Raw genomic sequence first — 27,941 nt, forward strand, 5'->3', positions numbered from 1 at the left:
GGACCTTCAGTTCAATGCCTGGCAACGTAGTTATCAGAGCTAGTCTGCTGTGCTCTTGTCTACTGATCCTGGTTCCAGTTATATCAGCTAAGTCTGCCTTTTGCTTTTTGCTATTTGTTTTGGTTTTGTATTTTTGTCCAGCTTGTTCCAAATCTATATCCTGACCTTTGCTGGAAGCTCTAGGGGACTGGTGTTCTCCCCCCGGACCGTTAGACGGTTCGGGGGTTCTTGAATTTCCAGTGTGGATTTTGATAGGGTTTTTGTTGACCATATAAGTTACCTTTCTTTATTCTGCTATCAGTAAGCGGGCCTCTCTGTGCTAAACCTGGTTCATTTCTGTGTTTGTCATTTCCTCTTACCTCACCGTCATTATTTGTGGGGGGCTTCTATCCAACTTTGGGGTCCCTTTCTCTGGAGGCAAGAAAGGTCTTTGTTTTCCTCTACTAGGGGTAGCTAGATTCTCCGGCTGGCGCGTGTCATCTAGAATCAACGTAGGAATGATCCCCGGCTACTTCTAGTGTTGGCGTTAGGAGTAGATATATGGTCAACCCAGTTACCACTGCCCTATGAGCTGGATTTTTGTATTCTGCAGACTTCCACGTTCCTCTGAGACCCTCGCCATTGGGGTCATAACAGGCCGCTATGGCATTAATGTTTGATGACCCTAATCGCCGTGCAACCGCTGAATCTGCTTTGTTCTCTTTACGCCAGGCTAAACGTTCTATTATTGAGTATGCCACTGAATTCAGGAGATTGGCGGTAGATACCAATTGGGACAGTTATGCACAATTGCCTATTTTTAAAAGTGGTCTGTCTAGTATTATAAAAGATTAACTAGCTCGCTCAGAGTCACCACAAGAACTAGAGACATTTATACAGCATTGTGTGCGCATAGACATTCGCCTTACTGAGCGTAGGCAGGAGAAATTTGCTGCATATAACCGTATTTCTAACTTTTCCCTTCCTTCCAAAGAGCCTGCAGGTAAAACATCTCGGGAAGTGGAGGAGGTGCCCATGCAAATTGATTCCGTTCAGAGACGCAAGATCAATGAGCGCCGGGAGCATCGCCTTCGTGAAAGTCTATGCTTCTACTGCGGCCAGTCTGACCACTTCTTGATCAATTGTCCTAAGTGTCCTAGATGGCCTAACAAGGTGCTAGCAGCAATAGGGGAGTATGACAACTGTGATGATGAATCTGACATCTCTGAATGTAGCCTGCCTTTAAATGCTGTATTCCATTCACTTTCTATGACTTCACCCCCCCAAGGAGCTGAAGGAAAATAACTCTCACTGTTCACTCCCTATTAAAAGCCTGTGTTCAGGAAAGTGGATTTTCAGTTCAGCTATGATTGACTCTGGTGCAGGTGGCAATTTCATGGATATCGCATTTGCCATGGAACATGGTATTAAAATTCAGCAAAGAGCCTCTCCAATTACCATGGAAACAGTGGATGGGTCACCTTTAATCTCTTGGCCTGTGGATCAGGAGACCATACACCTTGAAATTTTGTTGGAGCCTAATCATCAGGAGCAACTTTCTTTCTTGCTAATTTCTTCTCCTCATTTTCCTGTGATTTTAGGCATTCCTTGGTTGCGTTCTCGGAACCCAATTATCAACTGGGAGACAAAGGAGAATATCTTTCCAACACGGAGCAACTCAGCGTTAACAGAAGCTGTCCCTGAGTCCACGGCTACGGAACCACATGTACAGGTATCTTCTTTACCTCCAGCATATAAAGAGTTCTCTGACCTCTGTGAAAAGAAGAATGCAGATCAACTTCCTCCACACAGGCATTATGACTGTTCCATTGAGTTGCTTCCTGGGGCAGATATTCCTTTTGGTCACGTATACCCTTTGGCAGCACCTGAGCTTCAAGCCTTAAAGGAGTATATTGATGAAAATCTGGCCAAAGGCTTCATACATCCTTCTTCCTCACCAGCAGGGGCACCCTTTTTTTTGTAAAGAAGAAGGATGGGACCCTGAGACCCTGTGTTGACTATCGGGAACTCAATAAGGTAACTGTACGAAACCGTTACCCTTTGCCTCTGATTCCTGAATTACTGGAAAGAGTCCGCCATGCTAAGGTGTTCTCTAAGCTGGATCTTCGTGGGGCTTATAATTTGGTGTGTATTCATCCAGGGGATGCCGGTATGGACACTTTGAATCTCTTGTGATGCCCTTCGGGCTTTGTAACGCCCCTGCAGCATTTCAACACCTTGTTAATTACATCTTCAGAGATTTGTTGAACCAGTTTGTGGTGATCTATTTGGACGATATACTAATCTTTTCTGACTCTCTACAGGAACATGAAGAACATGTCAAAACTGTTTTAAGACGTCTGAAAGAGAACCAACTGCATATCAAGCCAGAGAAATGTGAGTTCCATTGTTCTGAGATACAGTTCTTGGGTTATATCATCTCTCCCCAGGGGCTGAACATGGAATCTGGTAAGATTCAGGCTATCCTTGACTGGCCGGCACCCAAGAATGTTAAGGAGGTCCAACGTTTTATTGGTTTTGCAAATTTCTACAGACGCTTCATTCGAAATTTTTCTGATATTGTCCGTCCCATTACTTCCTTGACAAAGAAGGAAAAGCCCTTTAAGTGGTCATCACAGGCTCAAAAAGCTTTTGATCGGCTGAAGATCTGTTTCACATCAGCACCGCTGTTGATACACCCAGATCCAATATATCCTTTCATTGTGGAGGTGGACGCTTCTGATAATGCTTTGGGGGCTATTCTCTCCCAAAGAACTGGAGAGAAGGGTCTGCTACATCCTTGTGCTTTCTTTTCCCGTAGACTAACCTCAACAGAGAAGAATTACGACGTGGGAGACAAGGAATTACTGGCTCTTATTGCGACTTTCAAAGAATGGAGGCATCATCTGCAAGGAGCTGCACAACAGATCATAGTGCTAACTGACCATCGTAATCTAGAGTTCCTTAGATCCGCTAGATGTCTTTCTCCTCGTCAGGCTCGTTGGAACTTATTCTTAAATCAATTTAACTTTGTTATCTCATACCATCCAGGTTCTCGTAATGGAAAGGCTGATGCTTTATCCCGAATCCATGCTGCGGATTCCGTACCTGGAGCCCCATCCAAGACCATTCTATCTGATGCCAATTTTATCGAAGTTATCCACGATCAGGACTTGTGGAAGGAGTGCAGGGAGGCCTATGAAGGTGATGTATTTCTGGCCAACCCACCTGTGGATATTAATCTTGTCTTTAAGAGTGGCATGTGGTTCAGAGATCGATGTATCTACGTCCCGGAGGTCGTCCGTCTGCAGATCCTCAAGTTGGTACATGATTCCAAGTTGGCTGGTCATAGGGGGTACAGAAGATACAAGAGTTCCTGAGCCGATTCTTCTGGTGGCCAACTTGCCTGAAGGATACCAAGGACTATGTTCTCTCTTGCGAGGTATGTGCCCGTTACAAGACTCCTCATGTGGCACCTACGGGTCTTCTACAACCATTACCTGTTCCATCCCGCCCTTGGGGGTCTATATCAATAGACTTTATTGTGGAGCTGCCTACATCGGGGGGGCATGAATACAATCACGGTGGTAGTTGATCACCTGACTAAAGCTGCTCATTTTGTTCCGTGCACCGGCCTCCCCTCTGCTAAAGATACAGTGAACTTAGTTATACAGAATGTCTTTCGGTTGCATGGGGTGCCGGATGAGATCATCTCTGACCGTGGAGTACAGTTCACTTCAAGATTCTGGAAGGGGTTTTGCTCTGCACTCAATATTAATGACTGTCTCTCTTCTGCTTACCATCCCCAGACAAATGGTCAGACTGAGCGTACCAACCAGATGCTGGAACAATATCTAAGATGCTATGTCAGCCATCTCCAGGATGATTGGTTGGAGTTGTTGCCGTTAGCCGAATTTTCATATAATAATTCTCAGAGCGCCTCCACCAAATTTACACCTTTCTTTGCCAATCTGGATTATTATCCGTGTATTTTGCCTAGGTCTCCAATTAATTCTCCGGTTCCAGCAGTGGAGGAAAGGCTGACTGTGATGAGACAAAATCTGGAGGTTCTGAACGAATCCCTGACCACGGCTCAAGAACGTTATAAGAGATCGGCTGATAGATTCCGTAAACCTGCACCCATGTTCAAGGTAGGAGATTCCGTGTGGTTAGCAACTAAGAATCTGAAGTTAAATGTTCCTTCACAAAAACTTGGACAGAAATTCATTGACCCTTTCAAGATCAACGGTATTGTGAGCTCTGTGGCCTGCCGGCTGAAGCTACCTAGGACAATGAAGGTACACCCAGTTTTTCATGTATCTTTACTAAAGCCTGTATCTCCTAATACCTTCCAGGGATGTGTTGTGCCACCTCCGCAGCCTGTAGTGATTGATGGGCAAGAACAATTCGTTGTGGAGGAAATTATTGATTCCAGGATTCGCAGAAATCGGTTCCAATATCTGATAAGATGGCAGGGATATCCCCCTGAGGAAGACTCTTGGGAACCTGTGGAAAACATCAATTCCCAACAGAACATTTCTCGTTTTCATCAGAGATTCCCTGAGAAACCAGGTACAGGATCGTCCTGAGGCCGCTTCTAAGGAGGGAGTAATGTCAGGACTCTGAACATTTTTTACCTTTTGTGCATTACTGCCCTTTTCCAACATGGCGTCTTTGGTCTCATGTGCACTTGTCTTCCTGCTATAAAACTCCACCCAAGCCTTCAGTCTGTGCTAGATTATTCTGCTTTGCATCCAGCTCCTGATTACTCCCTGGCCTTGCACCTGAACCTGCTCCTGTGAACCTGTGTTGGAGATCCTGCCACTCTGCTCTGAGTTCCTGCTGCATACACCAGTGTTCAGTAATCCTCTTTCATCTGCTGCTCGTGTTACTTCTATCTGCATTTGCTGGACATGAAAGCTGTTTCTGCTCTGCAAAACCTGAGACTATTAACCAGGTCTCCCTGGTTGAGCTAAGATATGATTTGAACTGCCTAATAGCATATCTATCTGTGTCTGGACTAAGTCAAGGATCTATTTGTGTCAAGTTTTCTCAAGAATAACTGTGCTTCATAGACTTTCTGTTTGTTTGCATCTACCTCTGAAGTTTCCTATTGACTGCTAAGCTGCGTTTAATATTTACACCAAGTGTTGTGGACTTGAGTTTCTCTCTGCACCTGCTTGAATCACCGTGTGATAATATAAACTTTACCACTTATAAAACTGTGTCCTGTTGTCTTGTTCCACGCAAAGAGTCTCCTGAATTATCCCCTATAATTATTATAGAGGGATTTTCATTTATTTTTCCTTGGAAAATGATTTCAATTCAGTGCTCTTTTGAGGTCTAGCCACAGATTTTCAATGATGTCCAGATCAGGGGACTGTGAAGGTCATTGTAAAACTTTCTGCTTGCTACTTTTGAGGTAGTATATTGTGGATTTTGACGAGTGTTTAGGATCATTATCATTATACAGTACGTAGAAGCCATCCTGTTTTCAACTTCATCTTTTTAACAGATGATGTTATGTTTGCATCAAGAATTTGATGAAATTTCATTCAATACATTCTCCTCTCTGCCTGTGAAATGTTCCCCATGCTATTGACTGCAATACAACCCCACAGCATGATTGATCCACCCCAGCTTAATGATTAGCGAGATGTTCTTTTCCTGAACTTCTGTGCCATTTTTCTCGTACATACCTTTGATCATTGTGGCCATTGAGTTCTATTTTAACCTCAACTGTCCACAGGACTTGTTTTCAAAATGCACCAAGCTTGTTTATAGGTTCTTTTGCATACGTCAGACACTGAATTTTATGGTGAGGACACAGGAGAGGTTTTGTACTGATGATTCTTCTATGAAGGTCATATTTGTGCAGGTGTCTCAACAGTAAAGCAATGTGCCACAATTCCAGCGTCTGCTAAATCTTTCTGAAGATCTTTCGAAGTCAAGCGGGGGTTCTGATTTGCCTCTGTAGCAATCCTATGAGCAGCTGTCACTGAAATTTTGCTTGGTCTTCCAGGCCTTCCCTTAACCTTCACTGTTCCTGTTACCTGCCATTCCTAATTACATTTCAAACTGAGGAAAGGGCAACATGAAAAGGTTTTGTTATCTTCTTACAGCCTTCTCCTGCTTTGTGGGCCTCCACCATTTTTTTTTAGAGTGCAAGGCGACTGCTTAGAGGAACCTATGGCTGCTGGTTTTTGGCACAAGGTTAGAGGAGGCTTGGTTTTTATAAAACTGTGAAAACTGCATCACCGGCCCTCTCCTAATGATGCTAGTGAAAAGGCCATAAACCTAACAGGCTTATTAAGGTCTGAAACATTGGTAACAGTTATCTGAGCACACAAATCTCCAAGTGTGCCAAAACTTTTGCATCTGCCCATTTTCGTTTTTGCAATTTTTAAAATGAAGAAAAAATCCAAATATTTGTTTTGCCTAAAATACAAAGTAAATGTGTCATCTTTAACTTTAGCCCTTTGAGAGATCATTTTATCTTGAACTTAACTGTTCACAATAACAATTACCAGCTGAAGAGATGAGCAAACCCTGGATGTTCGGGTTCACCAGGTTCAATGAACATCGAGTAAAAAGTTTGGTTTGGGTCTGAACTTGACCTCAAACTTGATCCTGGACCCGAACCCAATAGAAGTCAATGGCGATCTGAACTTTGGTGCTTTAAAATGGCTGTAAAATGGTCATACTTAGGGCTAGGGTGCTACAAAGGAAGCTAAATGGGGGGTAAGAGCAGGACAATTGCCCTGCCTGTAAACAAATTTGGATAAGGAAATGACACCGAATAAAAAGAAATAAAAGTAATAATCTTGAACAAGGAGATGGAGGTCAGTTTGGCAGTGTAGGTGAAAGAGGCAGAGGAGGAGATATCCACCACTGTTTTTGTGGGAGACTTTTGGTTTTGTTAGGGAACTCATTAAACAAAAAATAATAATTTATTAACAATCTAGAACAAGGAGGCCGAGGTCCAAGTGGAGGAGGAGTTTGAGATGGAGGTGTAGGTGGGAGAGGCGTAAAAGGAGGAGGTAGCCAACACTGGTTTTGTAGTTTTATTCTTGTTTTTTGGGGGGGTACTCTGAAAACAGGAAGTGTAAAAATCTGCTGGCCACTGTCTCTCTGTATACAGGCAGGGTAAAACTTCACTTTTTGGGGTTGAAAACAATGAGGAGAGCGTGAAATAGGGGATGAGGCCATGCTGCTGCTGGTGGTGATGTAGCTGTTGCAGGGAGAGAGAGGATGTGGACAGTCTGTGCCTGCTACCAGGGATGAGGAGTCGGAGCCATGGAGTCAGAGTCGGTTTCCATTTTGGTGGAGCTGGAGTCAGTATGAAATGGCCTGACTCCGACTCCTAAAATATAATAAAAATATAATAAATTGGGTACAGTAGTTTAAAGCAATATGTACTGTAGTTTTTTCATAAGAATTTGAGAAAGTTATGAAATGCCCTAAAAATGTCTGTTCTATTCCAGATTGAAGGAAGTAGACTTTTAGTTGAGAGGAATCTGTGCTGCACATTATGTACATGCTCACTAGTGAGGAAGTGCTGTGGAATCAGCTTCAGAGTCGTAGAGTCGGAGTTGGAGTCGGGAGTCAGGGAAATTGAGGAGTGGGAGGTTTGGCTTACTGACTCCATAGCCCTGCCTGCTACAAACACCTTTCTCTGGTGCATGCAGACGGCAGGACGTTCTGCATAATTTCATAGGCACGAGTACTGCTGAACAAAAGGTAGGGCCGGAACAAGTAGAGGTGGTTTTGGATTGGTCACTTTGATTTGTCTTTCACCCGGTCCTCTGATGAAAATGCAGATTTTGCACTGGCGGCCCATGGGCATCTGTCTTCCACCTCACCCCCTTGCAAATAAGGCAAGTAGTCTGATTCCCAAGTCATACAGCAATCACTTCTGCTTTTTGATGACTCTGCTGGCTGTGGTTCTGTGGGCCATCCACCTGGACGTGGCCAACAATTGGAAGAGATTCAGAGCTCTGATGCTCAACCTCTTGTTCTGTTGGAGGATGAGAATTTAGGAGGGGTAGTGCAAATGGTCAGCAGACCACTCCAGCACATCTCTGATGATGGTGAAACACAGGAGGCAACTGCTCCAGCTTTCTGTTGTGTGTAGTCTGGCAAGGAGGACAGCGGTGAGGACTGAATGGAACATCATACGAGGATTATTGTTATTTTTATTAATAATAATTCTTTTTTACAGCACCATTGATTCAATGGTGCTGTACTTGAGAAGAGGTTACATGCAAAATACAAATAGAAATTACAATGAACATACTAATAGTGAAAAACTGATAGAGAGAGGAATGGACCCTACTCTTGCGGCCTTACATTCTATTGAGGAAGGAGACATTAGGTTCAGGGGCTGCAGCAGTCCTGGTGTTGGAAATTTTTCTGTATTGTACCTTGGATTTTTATATTGTAGAAAGAAATGGAGTACAATATCCAAGTCTAATAAAAACATTCAGACTTTATTTAATGTCTGGGTTAAAATCCAACAGTTAAGCAGATACAGCATTCACTTATATGACCATTAGTCATAGCTATGACAATTTACATAATTGTGTGCTTCACTGCACCTCACTCATCCTTATTGGCAACAGGTAAGATGGATAAATTACTTCCTGTCCATTGACAATATATTGGTTCCATAAAATTAAGGTTGACACAACAACATGTGGCTGGTCTCATGAGGCCAAAACTCTAACCACCATGATAGCTAATTTCCACTCAATATTGTTTTCCAATCATGTAACTGCTGACCTGCTGCAGGCAATCAGTCACAGTATGCGGCCACAGCAATAAATATTTTGTTTCATCATTTTCTGAATATACAGTACAGACCAAAAGTTTGGACACACCTACTCATTTAAAGATTTTTCTGCATTTTAATGACTATGAAAATTGCACATTCACACTGAAGGCATCCAAACTATGAATTAACACATGTGGAATTATATACTTAACAAAAAAGTGTGAAACAACTAAAATTATGTCTTATATTCTAGGTTCTTCAAAGTAGCCACCTTTTGCTTTGATGACTGCTTTGCACACTCTTGGCATTCTCTTGATGAGCTTCAAGAGGTAGTCACTGGGAATGGTCTTCCAACAATCTTAAAGGAGTTCCCAGAGATGCCTAGCACTTGTTGGCCCTTTTCCCTTCACTCTGCGGTCCAGCTCACCCCAAACCATCTCGATTGGGTTCAGGTCTGGTGACTGTGGAGGCCAGGTCATCTGGCGTAGCACCCCATCACTCTCCATCTTGGTCATATAGCCCTTACACAGCCTGGAGGTGTGTTTGGAGTCATTGTCCTGTTGAAAAATAAATGATGGTCCAACTAAACGCAAATTGGATGGAATAGCATGCCACTGCAAGATGCGGTGCAAGCCATGCTGGTTCAGTATGCCTTCAATTTTAAATAAATCCACAACAGTGTCACCAGCAAAGCACCCCCACACCATCACACCTTCTCCTCCATGCTTCACGGTGGGAATCAGGCATGTAGAGTCCATCCGTTCACCTTTTCTGCATCGCACAAAGACACGGTGGTTGGAACCAAATATCTCAAATTTGGACTCATCAGACCAAAGCACAGATTTCCACTGGTCTAATGTCCATTCCTAGTGTTCTTTAGCCCAAACAAGTCTTTTCTGCTTGTTGCCTGTCCTTAGCAGTGGTTTCCTAGAAGCCATTTTACCATGAAGGCTTGCTGCACAAAGTCTCCTCTTAACAGTTGTTGTAAAGATGTGTCTGCTGCTAGAACTCTGTGTGGCATTGACCTGGTCTCTAATCTGAGCTGCTGTTATCCTGCGATTTCTGAGGCTGGTGACTCGGATAAACTTATACTCAGAAGCAGAGGTGACTCTTGGTCTTCCTTTCCTGGGGCAGTCCTCATGTGAGACAGTTTCTTTGTAGCACTTGATGATTTTTGCCACTGCACTTGGGGACACTTTCAAAGTTATCCCAATTTTTCGGAATAACTGACCTTCATTTCTTAAAGTAATGATGGCCACTCCTTTTTCTTTCCTTAGCTGCATTTTTCTTGCCATGATACAAATTCTAATAGTCTATCCAGTAGGACTATAAGCTGTGTATCCACCAGACTTCTGCACAACACAACTGACAGTCCCAACACCATTTATAAGGCAAGAAATCCCACTTATTAAACCTGACAGGGCACACCTGTGAAGTGAAAACCAGTCCCGTTGACTACCTCTTGAAGCTCATCATGAGAATGCCAAGAGTGTGCAAAGCAGTCATCAAAGCGAACGGTGGCTAATTTGAAGAACCTAGAATATAAGACATAACAAAAAGGTGTGAAACAACTGAAATTAAGTATATAATTCCACATGTGTTAATTCATAGTTTTGATGCCTACAGTGTGAATGTACAATTTTCATAGTCATGAAAATACAGAAAAATCTTTAAATGAGAAGGTGTGTCCAGACTTTTGGTCTGTACTGTATATACAGGTGCTTTTCACAAAATTAGAATATCATCAAAAAAGTTAATTTATTTCTGTTCTTCAATACAAAAAATGAAACTCTTATATTATATAGAGTCATTATAAGCAGAGTGGTCTATTTCAAGTGTTTATTTCCGCTAATGTTGATAATTATAGCTTAGAGCCAATGAAAACCCAAAAGTCATTATCTCAGAAAATTAGAGTATTTTATAACAGTAGTTTGAAAAAATGATTTTATAATCCGAAATGTTGGCCTACTGAAATGTATGCTCAAATGTACTCAAATTGAGTAAATGTACTCAATATTTGGTCAGGGCTCCTTTTCCTGAGGTGTTATTCAAGGCCAGCTTGCTTTGATAGCAACCTTCAGCTCATATGCATTGTTGGGTCTGGTGTCCCTCATCTTCCTCTTGACAATACTCTAAAGATTCTCTATGGGGTTAAGGTTAGGTGAGTTTTCTGGTCAATCAAGCACAGTGATACTGTTGTTTTTAAACCAGTTATTGGTACTTTTGTCAGTGTCGACAGGTGCCAAGTCTTGCCGTGGGAAGCATGAAGTGCTCTAAAATTTCCTGGTAAATGGCTGAAAACAACATCTTGGACCACTGATCAACAGTCCAGTTCTTTTTTTCTTTGGCCCAGATATGAAGCTTCTAGTGTTGGCTGTTGGTCATGAATGGCTTGACACAAGGAATGCAACACTTGTAGTTCATGTCTTGGATATGTCTGTGTGTGGTGGCCTTGTGAATCTCCCCCAACTTTTTGAATGGCCTTTTCTTAACAATCCTTTCAAGGCTGCGGTTATCCCGGTTGCTCGTGCACCTTTTTCTACCACACTTTTTCCTTCCACTCAACTTTCCATTAACATGCTTGGATACAGCACTCTGTGAACAGCCAGCTTCTTCAGAAATGATCTTTGGTAGCTTAACCTCCTTGTGGAGTGTGTCAATGATTGCCTTCTGGACATCTGTCAAGTCAGCAGTCTTCTCCATAATTGTAGAACCTACTGAGACAGACTTAATGACCTTTTTAAACACTTAGAAAGTCTTTACATGTGTTTTTTGTTAATTATTCTAATTTACTGAGATAATGACTTTGGGGTTTTCATTGGCTATAAGCCATAATCATCAACATTAACATAAATAAACCCTTGAAATATATCTCTCTGTTTGAAATGACTCTATATAATACGAGTTTCACTTTTTGTATTGAAGAACTGAAATTAACTTTTTGATGATATTCTAATTTTGTGAGAAGCACCTGTATATACATACATTGTTTTTATATGTACTTTTATGTATAATGTGGCAGAACAGCTAAAAATCGCAGGCTTCGGGGTAGGCAAGTTGAAAAACTTTTGCAACTTGCTTCAAAAGATGAATCTCAATCTCCATATTACCAAATCCCACAAATAAAACATGACCATCATTTTTTATCAGTTTTTATTGTTAGAAATAAGACGTTCCATTGTTTAGATAGTATTATACACAAGCAAAAGATGTGTACATCATATTTTGTGTAGATCGTCTACGCGTTACTCGTACTGTCATTGTATTTTCACAGAAAACATAAAATGCAATACACTATATTGATGCAACAGGCAGCCTAAATACAATATGAGCTTATTTTGGGGGCAATATTATGGCACCAATTTCTGAAATAATTGTACAACTGATCACCTAAATGAAAAGAGTCTTAAGTAGTTATGATTAGTGTTGAACGATACCTTCCGATACTTGAAAGTATCGGTATCGGATAGTATCGGCCGATATCCGAAAAATATCGGGTATCGCCGATACCGATACCCGATACCAATACAAGTCAATGGGATACAAGTATCGGAAGTGATCCTGGATGGTTCCCAGGGTCTGAAGGAGAGGAAACTCTCCTTCAGGCCCTGGGATCCATATTCATGTGTAAAATAAAGAATAAAAATAAAAAATAGGGATATACTCACCCCTCCGGCGGCCCCTGGACCTTAGGGCTGTAACCGGCAGCCTCCGTTCCTAAGAATGAGTGCGTTAAGGACCTTCGATGACGTCGTGGCTTGTGATTGGTCGCGTGACCGCTCATGTGACCGCTCACACGACCAATCACAAGCCGCGACGTCATCGAAGGTCCTTCACACGCTCATTCTTAGGAACATTCTGCCGGTTACAGCGGTTACAACCAGGGCGCGTCAGAGGGTGAGTATATCCATATTTTTTATTTATATTCTTTATTTTACACGTGAATATGGATCCCGATACCGATTCCCGATATCGCAAAAATGTCGGAACTCGGTATCAGAATTCCGATACCACAAATATCGGCCGATACCCGATACTTGCGGTATCGGAATGCTCAACACTAGTTATGATGCTATTAGTTCAGGATATCAAACCTGGGGATTATCAGACTTTTAAGGCTATGTGCACACGTCCGGAAAGTATGCAGAAATTTCCTCAGAAAATCCTGAGGTTTTCCGCAGGAATTCTGCACGTGTTTTTGTTGCGTTTATATCGCGTATTTTGCGCGTTTTTGGCTGAGTGCACATACCATAGACCCTAGAATGTATTTGTATAGTGTTATTTTACACACATGAAGGATTTAGGATGGCTTCCTGTCACATTATGTGACCCCCTTCTTTGGACAATTGCTTTATCTTTCTCAGACACCGAGCTTACACCTGTGGGGACGCCCACACTCTAGGGTCCATGGTATGTGCACTCAGCCAACTACGTATATTGACTTGATTGCTATTTTATTATTTATGGCTGGATTGTTATGATCTTATGATAACTTTTTGGTGTTTGTTTACATTATTCATGCGTATTGCACTTCCATTATGAGTGCCTATGTTGCTATGGTATCATGTCCTAGGGTCACATAGATGTACTATTGTACATGGATGGGGGTGTTATCATTGTCGTTTTTAAAGGTTTTTAATCATGTTTGTGCTTTGGTGATAATAAAGTAGTTTTTGATATTTTTTGTACCTCGGGTGGGCACTCTCTACATACGCATTAGTCTTTCCTCCAGTCATTGTTCCCCCTTACTATGCGTTAGTAGCACCATGTGATTATTATAATTGCATTTGAAATATATACTGTGGTACACTCTGCCTTTTGTTGCTGAGAAGCAGAGAATAACTGAGCTGGATCCTGGAGAACAGTGGTAGGTGAGATATTATTACACTCAGATTACACTACATGCACATAAGCATAGTGGGAGTGCTTCTTTAACACGGGTGTTTGATATGCCAGTATTAATGATAGGCATACAAAGTAAGATGCTGCTAATTCATTAAGCGGTGCACGCGATTTAATGAATTTGGTGCATCCTATCACTAGAAGGTGCCTCCGTGTTCCTCAGTAAAAAAGTTGTGTCTGTCAAGCACTGGAGTACATTTCTGAAATAAGTTAGACTGGCCAAGACTAGTGCTAAAACACCAAAAGTGGTAAAAGTGGTAAAAGTGTTTCACCCCAGAAATCTCTCAAACACTTTGGTAAATCGCAGCCATAATGGTAACATATTTGCTATATATTGCAAGCCCACTTTAGAATGTTTTGATAGCTCCCATTAAATTACAAACAGTGTGCTTTATGCTTACCAAGATTTTCTTTTGAAAAATATATCTACATGTAGATTATAATAAAAACCAAAACAGAAACAAAATTAAAAAATACCCTGCTCTAAGTAAATAAGGAAAAGCAATACAGCATATAAATAACATTGGGTACATAGTAAACACCCTTTTTGTATTTAAAAAAAATGCGTTAAAGCCATCCCACCAATGTCAAGGTGTCAAGGTGTTGATGATGGTCCTAACCTCTAGTATTAAAACCTTACCCTTCATCATAGTGACATCCTGTATAAATAAAGGCTCAGCAGGACCAGGTCCCACACATGGAGAGACAGCTAGAATGTAAAATCCAGTCCAAAGGAAGAGAAGCCACACCCTTACCTGCAATAAATGCAGAAACCTGAACTAAACCGAAAATTATGAACTGGACCAGAGTGCTGTCTGATTTTTTTTAATGTACCATTAGACTTGCATTGGCAAGTTTGATCTGTGAAGTAAATCAAAATCGGATATGTCTTTAGGTTTTGATGTGGACAACAATAATACACGGACATATGAATAGTCCAATTATAATAAGCGCGAGCTATAACCAGGAAAATTATGAATAGAATTTGTATGTGAAAAACTGATGTCTGAGTGAGACACAACAGCAGATTTCACCCTTTTTGGTGAAACGAAATATTATCGGTAAACGGTTAAATTTACACTTGCCGTCCAGCAGAAGTTAAACAACTGCCGATCTACTATGAGCAAGATGATCCATGTTTGATTAATGACTTCAACTGCATTTTAATGAGCACAGAGCGATTGTGCCCAGAGTGTCATTATAATCTGCAGCACATCACCTACACAGGATGATGTGCTGCAGATAACAATGATTTTCAAGAAAATGTAAAGTGCTTTTACACTGGACATTTTTTCAAATAATCAACTGGTCTAAACAAGCTGCCAATTGCCCGTAACATGTACAATTGTTTATCAAGTGAAAAGTTATTAAGTTTGCTGAAAAATTATCGTTCTCAGCAGCACATGTCCTGTAGAAACAGAACATGTGCCACTAAGAATAATGATTCTCTATAAACACAGAACACTTGCATGATGGATCATTCTGCATGTGACAGTGCAGTTGGGCAGTCTAAAGAGGCAATAAAACAGTCATCTATCAGGTTACATATATCCAGTCGGCAGTGGTTTAACAGCTACAGGTTGACAAGTATAAACCCACCCTTAAAAATTATTTTACCTCACAAATTATCATTTTTCCTGTTTATTGGCTGATTCAGAACCTGTTGAGATTAGCCAATTACCAGACTAGAGATGATCAAAAAGATTTCCACTACCTAGTACGGCACACAGATCAATTCTCCTTGACAGGTGGACAGGAGTAGTGTTCACTTTGCACTAGCAATCCTATGTTGACTTATGCATCCTACTAGTCCCCCACAACTCGTGTGATGACATTGCTTGAGCCCTTGTCACTATGCCTTAAACAATGTTATGATATCACGGGGATCTTGTAAGTGGCAGAAACAGCCAAGATGCCAGACAGAGGAGTGCTGACACATAAGTGAACACTGACAGAGTCCGGCTGTTATGGAGGACCAAACTGGATGCCCAATCAGTATACTTTGAATACTTTTACTCATCTCTATTAAAAAGGTCTTCTTAAGTTTAAAAATTACCCCTATTCATAAGATTGGGGGTAACTTTTTCATTGCTGCGGGTCCGACTGCAGTGGTGCCCACCAATCCCAAGAATGGAATGGAGTGGAAGTCAATCATGTGCACTACCGCTGCATTCATTCTTCATGGTAGCACAGGAGATTGTCAAGCGCAGTACTTGGTTGATCTTTGATGCTCCTATTAGAATGAGTTGAGCGGCAGAGCACATGTTCAACCTCAGCTGCATTAGTCTGGGGCTTCAGGAATTGGTGGAGCCTACGGCGGTGGGAAACCTAGCAATCAGAAAGTTATCCCCTTTCCCTTGGAAATGAGATAACTTTAAAACTTGAGACACCACTTTTCAGGACAAGATATGCCATCAATTTCAAAAGGCTGGATAAATGTTTTATAGCAGAGTCAGACAATACAAATCCTGCATCAATGAACTTGCAGGCATATCAACATCGAAAGTGAAGAACGTTGGAAATCAGAAAATATACCACTGGCTACAAGTTCAATAATTATGAAAAGATAATAATATTAAGGCACATAGCACAAATTGTATGTGATGAACATATTGTATATGATTTTAGGTAACTATTAACCAATAATGACCATGCAAATTCTAGTATGTTACTGCAATCTATAGATACATTTTTGATCACTTTCAATGAGTAAAGAGGCATGTCAGAATTAGTTTCTACTGATTAATTTATTAAAGATTAGTATGAATAAATAATAATTATATTACGAAGCATAAGTGTAAGCGTAAAGTGAAAGTCTACTTTTTAGCATCATGTGGTTGCTACTGCTGTTACTTAATATCCTATATATTTATATTGGTCAGAGTTTTATGTTTATGATGAGACCGTTATAGCCATGTAAAGATGGCATTGATAAAATTCTGCCTACAAGTAGAATTAGACATTCTCGCTACAAGCCTGGCAAGGAAATCTGAAACAATGGAACTGCAGTGGGATAGTTTTGGCAAAGTAATTCATGTTTTCATTCTTTTAATTCATTTGCTGCTCTTATCCCATTTTTTTTAAATCAAATATCCCCTTTAATTTCAATATATAACACTATGTATTAAATAATAATTATTGTTCACATTTGTTTCAACAAATCTGTAATATGGACCAAAATAAAAACTGCAACATATCTGAACAGAAGACGATGCTTCCTTCTCAATTATTAGATGCCTCTCCTCTTCCTAAAATGCCTCTTGTACTAATAGCTCACTTTTAGAGCATATTAAGAAAAGGTGGAGATGAGAGAGAAATAAAAAGAGAAAGAAAGACACTTTTGCTGCTTAAAGTAATTGTTGTACTTTAGCTGGCGTTACAGCTACACTGCTTATTACTGCTGTGCTCTATATTTCCGTTCCTTATGTGTATGTACAGTAAATGGATTAAGTAGAGCAGGGTCTCCTCATTTTTCTTTGTAATTTTCATGGGAGGTGTAACAGAAGCTTGTTTCCACATTTTTTGAAGCTATAGTCAGAGAAAATACAAAGAGATGACATGTACAGAAGGGGAAAACGGCTGAAGTCATCTAAAGGCCAGAAATATTATTTTTTCTTATGAACACACAACAGCCTATTATGGAACGTTACCCAAAATAATAGGTACTCTTTTAGCATCCATTGTGGTGAATGTAGGCTGACAAAATTGTATCAATTAAAGGTGTTGTACAAAGATTAAAAATTATCACCTATCCTCAGGTGGGTCAAGATTCTATCGATTGAGTAATGCCGCAGTCGAACATGCTATCACCTAGCCCATGGTTAGATGGTAACTTGCAATCTTTGTGTTGACGTAATTTACAGAGAGGATTTGGAAATATTTTCATAAAAACAAGGTACAATCCTTATGAAAAAAGTTGTCCAAGACTGGACATTTCCTTTTAGGCTACTAAGCAGAGCATTATACTATGCTTTCCAGTAAAAGTTGAAGGTTAATATAAGCATGTTACAGGAAAGTGGCAGACTATAATATGAGTAACTGTGATAAATACAAAATAAGAGCTAAGAACTATGGCAGCACTGGCTCGAAAAACTTGGTGTGTCATACAATCTGATGACATATGGCACAAGAGCACTTTTCAAGTACCTTTTTGTGTTGCCATATTATCCATGAACCCCTGACACATTTCTACAGATAAGAAAGCCTTTGCTTAGGGCTTTATTCTTGCTGAGGCTTTCCGTTGTGAACAACACTAAATAAACATGGTTTATAAGTGGCTTTAGGCTACACACATACGGTACCTTATAATTAGATACCTAAAATGATCTGAAATATAACAGTCGTTCCGCAAAAGAACATAATATAACTAGATACTGTAAATTCTGATGATATTCTGCACAGTAAAGCTGAAGATTCACACCAGTTTCAAAATTGAACATAATAAGGGTGATAATTCTTGTCGTGAGATTGTAGTATTTGCTCGTAATATCCAATATCCCACCTTCTCTTCCTTTTCTGTAAAGTAGGAAGGAAGAGTTAAGAGTATAAAAATAACATATAAAGCATAGTAGCACTCAACATAGGAAAGGTTATGTAAACCATTAAACATCAGACTATGTCAATGAGAGCAATGCAGGACAGGTAATGCATTGGGTTAAGGGATCCATCAACAATGTTGTGTCTATGGGTGCTTCAAGCACCACTCTTGCATTTTTGTTATTCTTTTTTACCACTGTAGTGAAGTCATGTATCTAAGTTGCCTGCCCTCAGTATTATCCTCGCTAACCACCATCTTCTTCCGTTATCTGCACCACTCCGATCAGTCTTCCACAGTTTGTGACCTGTAGGATCACTTCAGTGTTTGCTGGGTATGCCGGAGGTCAGTTCTCGATGTAAGTCTATGAGAGGCCGAATGAGGCTCTCATAGACTTGCAATGTGAGCTTCTGACCAATACCTCTAACTTCTGGTCAATCGGAATTTGCTGACACAAAACAGTGGTCCAGGACTGTAGGAACAGCTGAAGACAGCGCCTGGCAAGTATATTATTAGGGGAAGGGAACACAGATTAGTGACATCACTCCAGCATTGATATAAAAAAAAAACGCTGGAGTGGTGCTTTCAATATTTTAATGTAATGATGAATTGACTCACTTCACATATGCATTGATGGTACTACTGGAAAGCAAAAAGAAGAAAAAACACAAGATGCTGAAACAAAAAAGCTAGACATGATTACAGAAACATGTCAGACCCCCTTATAGTCAATGATGTTGTTCAGGTTCTGCTGGTACCTGGTACCCACAGAGTCTGGCGCTGCCATTATTTTTGTATTTCATATCCTATACATTACAGAAATGTAGAAATACTCTTGCAGATGTGAGACTTTGCTTGGGTAAAAAGTAAGTAGGTTGAAGTTGAAATATTTGTGAGCTAATAGGCTGCCAAACAGAATATCCACCCAGCACTCACTAAGTCAAAACAAATAACAAAAATTCAAGTACCATACCTTAGGTCTTTAATATGTAAATTGAAAGAAATATTATATTTACATCGAAAATTAACTTTTTCTGTGTTGATTTTTCATTTAGATCATAAAAGTTGATATTTCTTTAATTAATCTCCATATTTTTAATAATTTGATTGTATTTGATAGCACGCTTACTAAGGATGCAATCATTTCACATATCTTAACCATAAATAAACAATACTATAATTGACATATAAAGTAATGTATTCCTGAAAAAAATCTTTTCTAAAAGGTCTCACTTACCTTGCAGAGAAGGATGCCTGTGGCTATTAAACTATACAGCAACAAGACCACAAAGACTATGAGCAATGTCCATTTGTACATGTTGTCCTCTACAGGCTCTATGGATTGTGCACATTGGTACGTCAAATCTGTTAAAATAAGCAAGAGCAACTGTGTTGCAATCATTGACCAAAACAAGATGACATTTGATATTCTTCCAAAGAAATAATGGTTGGTAAAAGTACATCTGACTTACCACTAACATAAACAAGAGTCGCATTCCCTTCAGAGGATCGATAAGGAGGTGGATACATAACTTCCATCTTACAAGTATACAGCCCTGTGTCCTCTGCCGTTAGCCCCGAGATGTTAAAGGTTACATTGTGTGGACTGGGTATGCCTAAACATCTGATGGTGTCCCCAATAGAAGCATGTTCATATTTAGTGTTGAAAGAGAAAACACAAATCTCAGATATGTGTTTCTTTGTTTTCTTCAGAAGACTGAAACGTATCTCTTCCACCATTCCATAAACACTGTAGTCACATATCAGAGTGGCCTCTCCATGCCTATTCGCGACTATCACAGCTGGCTGAGTCACCTGGGTTCCTGCGAAAACTAAAAGTTAAACAACCCACTTATTAAGATTGTGTGATATGTTCATCATAACATATTCCATAATTACAAAATATTATATTATGTACCTAAAAAGCTATTTCATACAATTCCCTATCTAAAACTTCATCTTTCCATAAAGCAGTCATATCTTTAAGAATAAAATGTTATATGTTTATGAAGTCAGTAAAACACCTCCCAAAAATAGCAAACCCCATTTCCTAATTTCACCTACCTTCTGACATCCCGTTATAGATGAAGAAAATTGCTATGAAAACTTGGTAAAGCATAGCGGTAAAAAATACAAATATCTTTTTTTTTGTACTTAAATCAGAAAAAAAAAATAAAATTTTAGCACCATGTAAAGTCTATGGTGTCATTGATTCCAAGAATGTTTCAAGAATGCCTGGATAACTGAATTGTTAAAGTCAAATTTTGCTGTCAGGAAATATCTGAGTGTATTATTACTTCAAAATGAAGTTTAGGGTTCAGACATCTGCATATATAACCTCAAAATCAGAAACATATTCACTCTGTAATGTTTTGAGTTTACAAGAAAGGAAGTGGTAGGCTGGAACTGTTACGTATAACGAGAACCACATTAAGAGCAGCAAGATTCAGTGTGACCAAAATATGCCTATTTGAAACGGAAAATAAAGATAATTTCACACAACTTATATTCAGCTTATTTTATTCTAGGAACTTAATTTAATATACAAAGGCACGCAATCTTAACACTTTATGAGCCGACATCTGAAAATAAAAAATGTGATTTGGTAACCTGAAAACCTTTTTTTTTGCAGTTATCTGTTTTAAATTAAACATTTTCTCAGTTCAGTTCTAATACTTTTTCTGTTTAATTTGTGTTATAAATACCCATTAGTTCCCATTAAGTTTTCCCATGTCGCAGCATGCATTGTACATTTTGCGCTTAAAGTGAGTGTATCAACAGAGTATGGCCAATTGTTCAAATCAATTTATTATTATTATTTTATTTAAGCACCATCTAACAAAACTCTTGCAATTTTCACATTGTCCATTAGGCTCATGATTCCTAGTCTGTACACATTAGTTTTCAGCAGTCTCATTATCAAAACAAACAGGATTACAAAGAAGGGCAACATATACTGTAGTAGATTACAAAAGATCCACCATTCACGATAAATTATTTGACAGCTCCTTTCCTCCCCTTTCCTTCACAATAACCTTTGTCTAAATTAGAACATCCCCAGTTTGTACTTCTATAAAAGTAAATAGGGTTGAGGGGTAATAGAGATATTTGGTGCATTGTTCTTCCGTGCCATTACCTCTTTATCATGGTGATAATGAAGAACTGCTGGCTCCACACCTTCAATTTAGACAGAAAGACCTTTCTGCACCTCCAGAACAAGATACCAGCCATTTTGTGGACCTCAGTCTCTGAACCACTGTAAGTCTACTTGTATGTGGACAAGCAGCTATGCGTTGGTCATGCCAATATAAGACAAAGCCGCTTCTACTTCAGACAGAGATGACTGTGCCTACTAGGATGGGTCAAAGGCCCCTTCTGCTTGTGGACTCTTTGATCCACCGGATCTCACAGGTGGAGAGACTCCTGTAAAAAGGCAGGATACTGATAATGCAAACAGCTCCCAGTCTGAAAGAGATGAGGCCTCAGCCTGCTTCAGTTAGGAAACTTCTACTCCTCTGTTCCCTCACAGCAACCGACATATTGAATCAGATCAGACATGCTTAGCTGCAAATATATGCACCTTTAACCTGTACAAGTACAGCACATGAATGGTCTGCCCGTTTGATGTGGGCTCCGGCAATGAGCCTACATCTTTTCTGGCACATCAGCTGACATGTTCCCTCAACAGCCATGAGTGGAATCGCGATCCACCCATGGATTTTAACATGTTAAATGCTGCTGTCAATTTCTGACGTCGGCATTTAACATGCACGTGCCGGAAGCGCATCACAAACTCCGCCCACATGACCATGGGTAGCCGATGGGTTGGCATAACAACCCAGGCTCTGCAGGAGATCCCTGTGGTTGTCATAGCTGGATAGCTATGAGTGCCGCCCAGCGGTCGGTGTTCATAGCAGGTGATCATTTTAGCTGAAGCCCTGCTGAGTGTAGCACAGGCAATCGGATGATCACAGCTTCTAGTCTCCCATGGAGACTATTGAAGGAAGTAAAAAAGTAAAATAAATAAAAAAAATGTAAAAAATAAAAAATATATAAAAGCTTAGACCACCCCCCATTCACCCCATTAAAAATAAAACAATAATAAAAAAATACACATATTTGGTATCGTTGCATTCAGAATCGCCCATTCTATCAATATATAAAAAGAATTAAACCAATCAGTAATGAGAAAAAAATCAAAACGCCAGTTACGTTACAGTTTTTTGTTGACCACATATTGCATTAAAATGCAATAACAGGCGATCAAAAGATCGTATATGCCCTAAAATGATATCAATAAAAACTTCAGCTCAGCATGCAAAACCAAAGCCCTCACCCAGCCCCAGATCCTGAAAAATGGAGATGCTACAGGTCTCGGAAAATTATGCAATTTTTTGTTTTTAACAAACTGTGGATTTTTTTTCACCACTTAAATAAAAAAGAACCTATACATGTTTGGTATCTACGAATACATAATGACCTGTAGATTCATAATGGTGGGTCAGTTTTAGCACTTGGTGAATATGGTAAAATAATAAATAAATAATTGTGGAATTGCACTTTTTTTGCAATATCACCGCACTTGGAAATTTTTCTCCGCTTTCTATTACATTATTTGGCTCAATGGTGTTTTTCAAAAACACAACTCGTGCCATATAAAGCAAGCCCTCACAAGGCCATATTGATGGATAAATAAAAATGTTATGGCTCTGGGAAGAAGCTGAGAAAAAAACTGAAATGCAAAAGTGGAAAATGAACCCGGTGTGAAGAGCTTAAAGAACAGAAGCAAACTCCCCATAAATCTAAATATCCTGTGGAGCTGCCAACTACCTGGTGGCAATCATAGGGAAATGGGCAAACCCTGGCAGCTACTACAAATTTGTCTCAATTTTCCTTAGATCTCCCCACTTGGGCTTTCTAATCTGACACTGATTCAAAAGTCTTTAATATAGATGATAAAACCTGACAGTTTTATCTAAAGCAAATGCCTACTAAAGTGGAATTTCACTCATGGCTGAGAGAAATGAAAAATGTTGATTCAAGAATGTCAGGCTTGATATACAACATATCTTTCATAGGGTTAAAGCACAAGAATATGACAATGATACTACCCGTTCATACTAGAGGCGTAGCTAGGGTTTCAACTTTGGGGGGGGGGGGCGAAAAATCTGAGAAGGCCCCTAACCAGGTAATCCTGACTACAGCTACGTGGTGCACCCTAATCATGAGTATAGGGGAACATCAGCAGAAGACCGCACTGCAATTGAAAATAAATCTATATACAAAAATGAACACTGATATTACTGTATGAGGACCATATATTGGTAGATACCAGTCCTGTAGACCATATAAGAGATCACAGTACAGTTATAGATGGTGACTTACAGCTGATGTTCCTTCTTATGGAAATGCAAATTACTCATTCTGCTGATACCCCAATGCTGAGCCGCTGCTGCCGTATGTGTCCTACAGCACCTGCTGAGTGGTACAATAATGGCTCCTCTTACCACCCCACATAATACTCCTCCACTGTGCCCCTTACATAGTAATAATGCCGCCTTTGTGCTCTCTAGATAGTAAAATTCCCCTATAAAATATATGCCCTGTGCTAGTACCCTCCAAATTTTTACCCCAAAAGGAATAATAATCCAGATGCAACTTTGATGGTGACAATATTTTGAGTGTCCCTATAACAATAATGCTTATGTGTCCACTTAGCATTTAATAATGTCTCCTGAGTACCACCATGTACAATAACAATGGCCCCAGCATCCCTGATGTGAGCAGGTGGTCACGTCATGACTAGTGTTGAGCATTCCGATACCGCAAGTATCGGGTATCGGCCGATCCTTAGCGGTATCGGAATTCCGATACCGAGATCTGATACTTGCCGCGTATCGGATACCGGAATCGGAAGTTCCCAGGATTCAAACTGCACAAATTTGTACGAAATCAGCCAATGAGAATGATTCCAAGTGTGGGCACATCCTGTTCAGCATGGAGGGCCTGAAACTACTGGCAAGGCTGTGATTGGCTGCTGAAATGATTTCATGATGCAGTTTAAAAGTAGCTGGCGCCATTTTTTGATCACTCTGCTGTGAATTCAGTTAGTGACAGGACGCTGTTTGCTGACTGAGGGCCAGTTTAGAGATAGCGATTTGCTTCTTTGTGCTTTTCAAAGGCTAATTTAGCAACCGCTGTGTTCACCTACTAATCACCTTGCTTTTGCCTTGTAGCGCTGTTTTCACAGCGATCTGCAAGGTCTGTGTGTGTGTGTGTATGTGAGTGCAGCCCACTCTCTAGTCTGAGTGCAGCCATAGGCCATCCATAGCTGGTTGTATTCAATTCAGGGAGGGTGGTTCATTGCCTCATACTGTTCTTTTTTTTTTTTTTTCAAGTAGTGTAGTCTGCTGCTCATTTTTTAAAAAAATTCCTATTAGTGTCTTTCCACCCGTCTCCAGCTAACTTGTGGAAAAACACTACATAGGATAACGTAGAGGAGGGTTTTTGGGCCTTGCAGCGCCGTTTACGGCTGTCTGCACGGTCTCCGTGTGACTGCAGCTCGCCCTGTAGTCTGTGAGCAGCCATAGCCTGGTTGTCTCCAGCTCAGGGTTCTTCACTGCGTCATACCGTAAAAACAATTTTCCTTTTGTTTTAAGTAGTGCAGGCTGCTGCACATTTTTTCAAAAAATTCCTATTAGTGTCTTTCCACCCGTCTCCAGCTAACTTGTGGAAAAACACTACATATGATAACGTAGAGGAGGGTTTTTGGGCCTTGCAGCGCCGTTTACGGCTGTCTGCACGGTCTCCGTGTGACTGCAGCTCTCTCTGTTGTCAGTTCAGCCCCAAAAAAATAAATAAATAATAAAGTTCACCAAACACACCAGTGACACCACTTTACATTTGTGTAGGCCACATTAGCTCATATTAAAGTCTAGTCCACACTTTAGAAAATTAGTGTTTCTTATACCTGTTAGGAGTTGTTCAGGAATAAGCACACAAAGCCGTTAGTACTTTTCTGCTTATCTTTATCAGTCAACCAAGATGAAGAAGGCAGTGAGTAAGGCACGTGGGTGTGGGCGCGGAGCAGGGAGAGGACGTGGGGATTCTGTGTCTGCTGCGGGCACCGGTGACTCATCAGCACCCACTTTCACCAGGGAACAGTCCTTCATGCGCAGCTTTGTCGCAGAGCGCCGTACACCGCTGCTGCGTGAAGAAAAAATTGAAGCCGTTGTCGGATGGATGGCAGCTAATGCATCAACTTCAATTAGTGCCACATCCTCTCAGACACAGAGCACTGGAGAGCAGCCATCTGTCTCTTCACCACCTGCCAAATTGCCCAGGCAGACAGAGATCCCAGGACAGGAGCCGTCTCTACTTCTGTTCTCTGAATCTCTTGGCTTGGAAACAGGGGGCCAGCCAAGCAGCATTGGAGAAATGGAAGAAGAGGCAGGGTGCAGTGATGCCCAACAGCTTTTACTCTCTTCCTCTGAAGAGGCGGGTGGGCCAGTGGCTCCGGTCACCACATCGCAGGACGCATCCGCTGATGACACTCAGGTGCCACTTTCTGGTGCGTGCTCTGCTGCTGAGACTACCCAGGAGGAGCAGTTGGGGGCAGAGGGTAGTGTAGATGATGAGGTCCTTGACCCATCTTGGCGTGAGGGACAGGAAGGTGGTGGGAGCAGCTCTGAGGAAGAGATTCCCCGTACGGCCCAAAGAGGGAGGGGGAAGACTGCGGATCCTGCAGCCTCCGCTTTGGCACCCGTTAGGAGCATGTCTCTTCCAAAAGCCAAAAAGGGCGCTCCCAAGACTTGCAGTGCCTGGTCCTTTTTTGACACAGTTGCAGATGGCATTTGCTATGTCAAATGCAAGGTGTGTCATCACAAAGTCAAAAGAGGGAGAAATGTCAGCAACCTCAATACCTCCAACATGTGGAAACATGTGCGCACCAGGCACGCGGCGGAGTTAGAAAGACACACTGAAGAGCTAGGCCAACCAACAGCGGCAGCTACCACCTCTTCAGCTCGTGTTGCCTCTTCCTCCAGCTCACACGCAGCTGGTTCGGCTTCCTCCCAGGATCGCCGTGGAAGAACCTCTGGCCCTGTTGTCCAGAGACCCGATGTAATTCCACCCGCAGCACCACTTTCCCAGTCATCCACACACTCCCAGCCCAGTGTACAACCATCGGTAGTACAGGCATGGGAGAAAAGGCGGCCTTTCTCGTCAAACCACCCACGAGCACAGGCTCTGACTGCAGGCATTGCCAAACTTCTGTCACTGGAAATGCTGTCATTAAGACTGGTGGAGACTGAAAGCTTCCGTGACTTGATGTCATTGGCAGTCCCACAGTACAATGTGCCCAGCCGCTTTTACTTCAGCAGGCAAGCCGTCCCTGCCCTGCACAAGCATGTGGAGGGACACATAAAACACGCGCTACTGAATGCCGTCAGTAGCAAGGTCCACCTCAGCACCGATGCGTGGACCAGTCAACATGGACAGGGGCGATACCTTTCCCTCACTGCCCATTGGGTTAATGTTGTTGAGCCGGGTACAGATCGTGCGAGTGGCGCAGGATGTGTCCTGCCCACTCCAAGGATTGCAGGAATCCATTCTGTACGCATTGACTCCTCCTCTTACATCAGTTCCTCAGAATCATCGCTGCAGGAGCCGTCACAGTCCACCTCCACATGGACCCGTGATGAACGTTTACCGGTTACGACGGACATGAGCACAGCCGTGGCCAAACGTCAACAGGCCGTCTTGAAATTAATTTCTTTGGGGAATCGAAGCCACACAGCGCAGGAGCTCTGGAATGCCATCAAGCAGGAGAGCGATGTGTGGTTTGTGCCAGCGAATCTCCAGCCAGGCATGGTAGTGTGTGATAATGGCCGAAATCTGGTGGCAGCTCTGGGCCTCGGCAACCTCACTCACATCCCATGTCTGGCACATGTGCTCAATTTGGTCGTGCAGAGTTTTTTGAGGGACTATCCGGATCTTGATGCACTGCGGCACAAGGTCCGCCTAGAGTGTGCTCACTTGCGGCGTTCCAGCACGGCAAAAGCACGCATTGCGGCTCTGCAGCGCCGACACCGCCTGCCGGAACATTGCATCATATGTGACCTACCTACCAGGTGGAATTCCACGTTACATATGTTGGAGCGGTTGAGTGAGCAGCAGCAAGCTGTAATGGAGTATCAGCTGCTTCAGGCGCAAAGAAGTCGCACTCAGCGCCGTTCAGACTTCACAACCACAGAGTGGGCCACTATGAATGACGTCTGCCAGGTTTTGCGTCCCTTCGATTATTCCACGCGGATGGCGAGTGCAGATGATGCACTAGTCAGCATGACTGTCCCCCTTATCTGCCTGCTTGAAAAATCACTGCAAGCGCTAAGGGATGATGTTGTGGAAGAGGTGGAGGATGAGGATTCACCATTTCCATCATCTTCTGGACAGTCAGCGCCACGTGGTTCCTCACAAACGCGTAGGCAGGGGACAGTTTGTGAGGAGGATGAGGAGGAGTCAATGGAGGAGGAAGACATCCGTCCAGAGGAGGGAGTTACACAATTGTCCAGTAGTCAGTGTGTACAGCGAGGGTGGGGTGATGACGAGCGGGCAGAGATCACGCCTCCAGCAGGGGACAGCGTTTCTTGAGCAGTTGGCAGTCTGCAGCACATGGTGGATTACATGCTGCAGTGCCTGAGAAACGACCGTCGCATCGCCCACATTCTCAACATGTCTGATTATTGGGTGTTC

At 41.6% G+C, this 27,941-nt stretch overlaps 1 protein-coding gene across 1 annotated transcript; it reads right to left on the reverse strand.

Annotated features, from left to right (window-relative positions):
* Positions 1-12,644: 12,644 nt before the first annotated feature.
* CTLA4 (cytotoxic T-lymphocyte associated protein 4) lies at positions 12,645-20,474 on the reverse strand. The gene is made up of 4 exons (XM_077271975.1): positions 20,253-20,474; positions 19,661-20,020; positions 19,426-19,553; positions 12,645-18,169 (listed from the first exon to the last, which is right to left on the reverse strand). Exons 1-4 carry the CDS (start codon positions 20,305-20,307, stop codon positions 18,080-18,082), a joined length of 633 nt encoding a protein of 210 aa, XP_077128090.1. The 5' UTR covers positions 20,308-20,474; the 3' UTR covers positions 12,645-18,079.
* Positions 20,475-27,941: the final 7,467 nt, after the last annotated feature.

Source organism: Ranitomeya variabilis, chromosome 7 (genome assembly GCF_051348905.1).
Source record: "Ranitomeya variabilis isolate aRanVar5 chromosome 7, aRanVar5.hap1, whole genome shotgun sequence".
In the NCBI taxonomy this organism is placed as follows: domain Eukaryota; kingdom Metazoa; phylum Chordata; class Amphibia; order Anura; family Dendrobatidae; genus Ranitomeya; species Ranitomeya variabilis.

Coding starts and splice junctions, on each gene's coding strand:
- CTLA4 (XM_077271975.1), bottom strand. CDS start 20,307: ATGCTTTACCAAGTTTTCATAGCAATTTTCTTCATCTATAACGGGATG. Junction 20,021..20,252: donor CTATAACGGGATGTCAGAAG/GTAGGTGAAATT, acceptor TTTAACTTTTAG/TTTTCGCAGGAACCCAGGTG. Junction 18,170..19,425: donor CAGGCATCCTTCTCTGCAAG/GTAAGTGAGACC, acceptor CCTACTTTACAG/AAAAGGAAGAGAAGGTGGGA.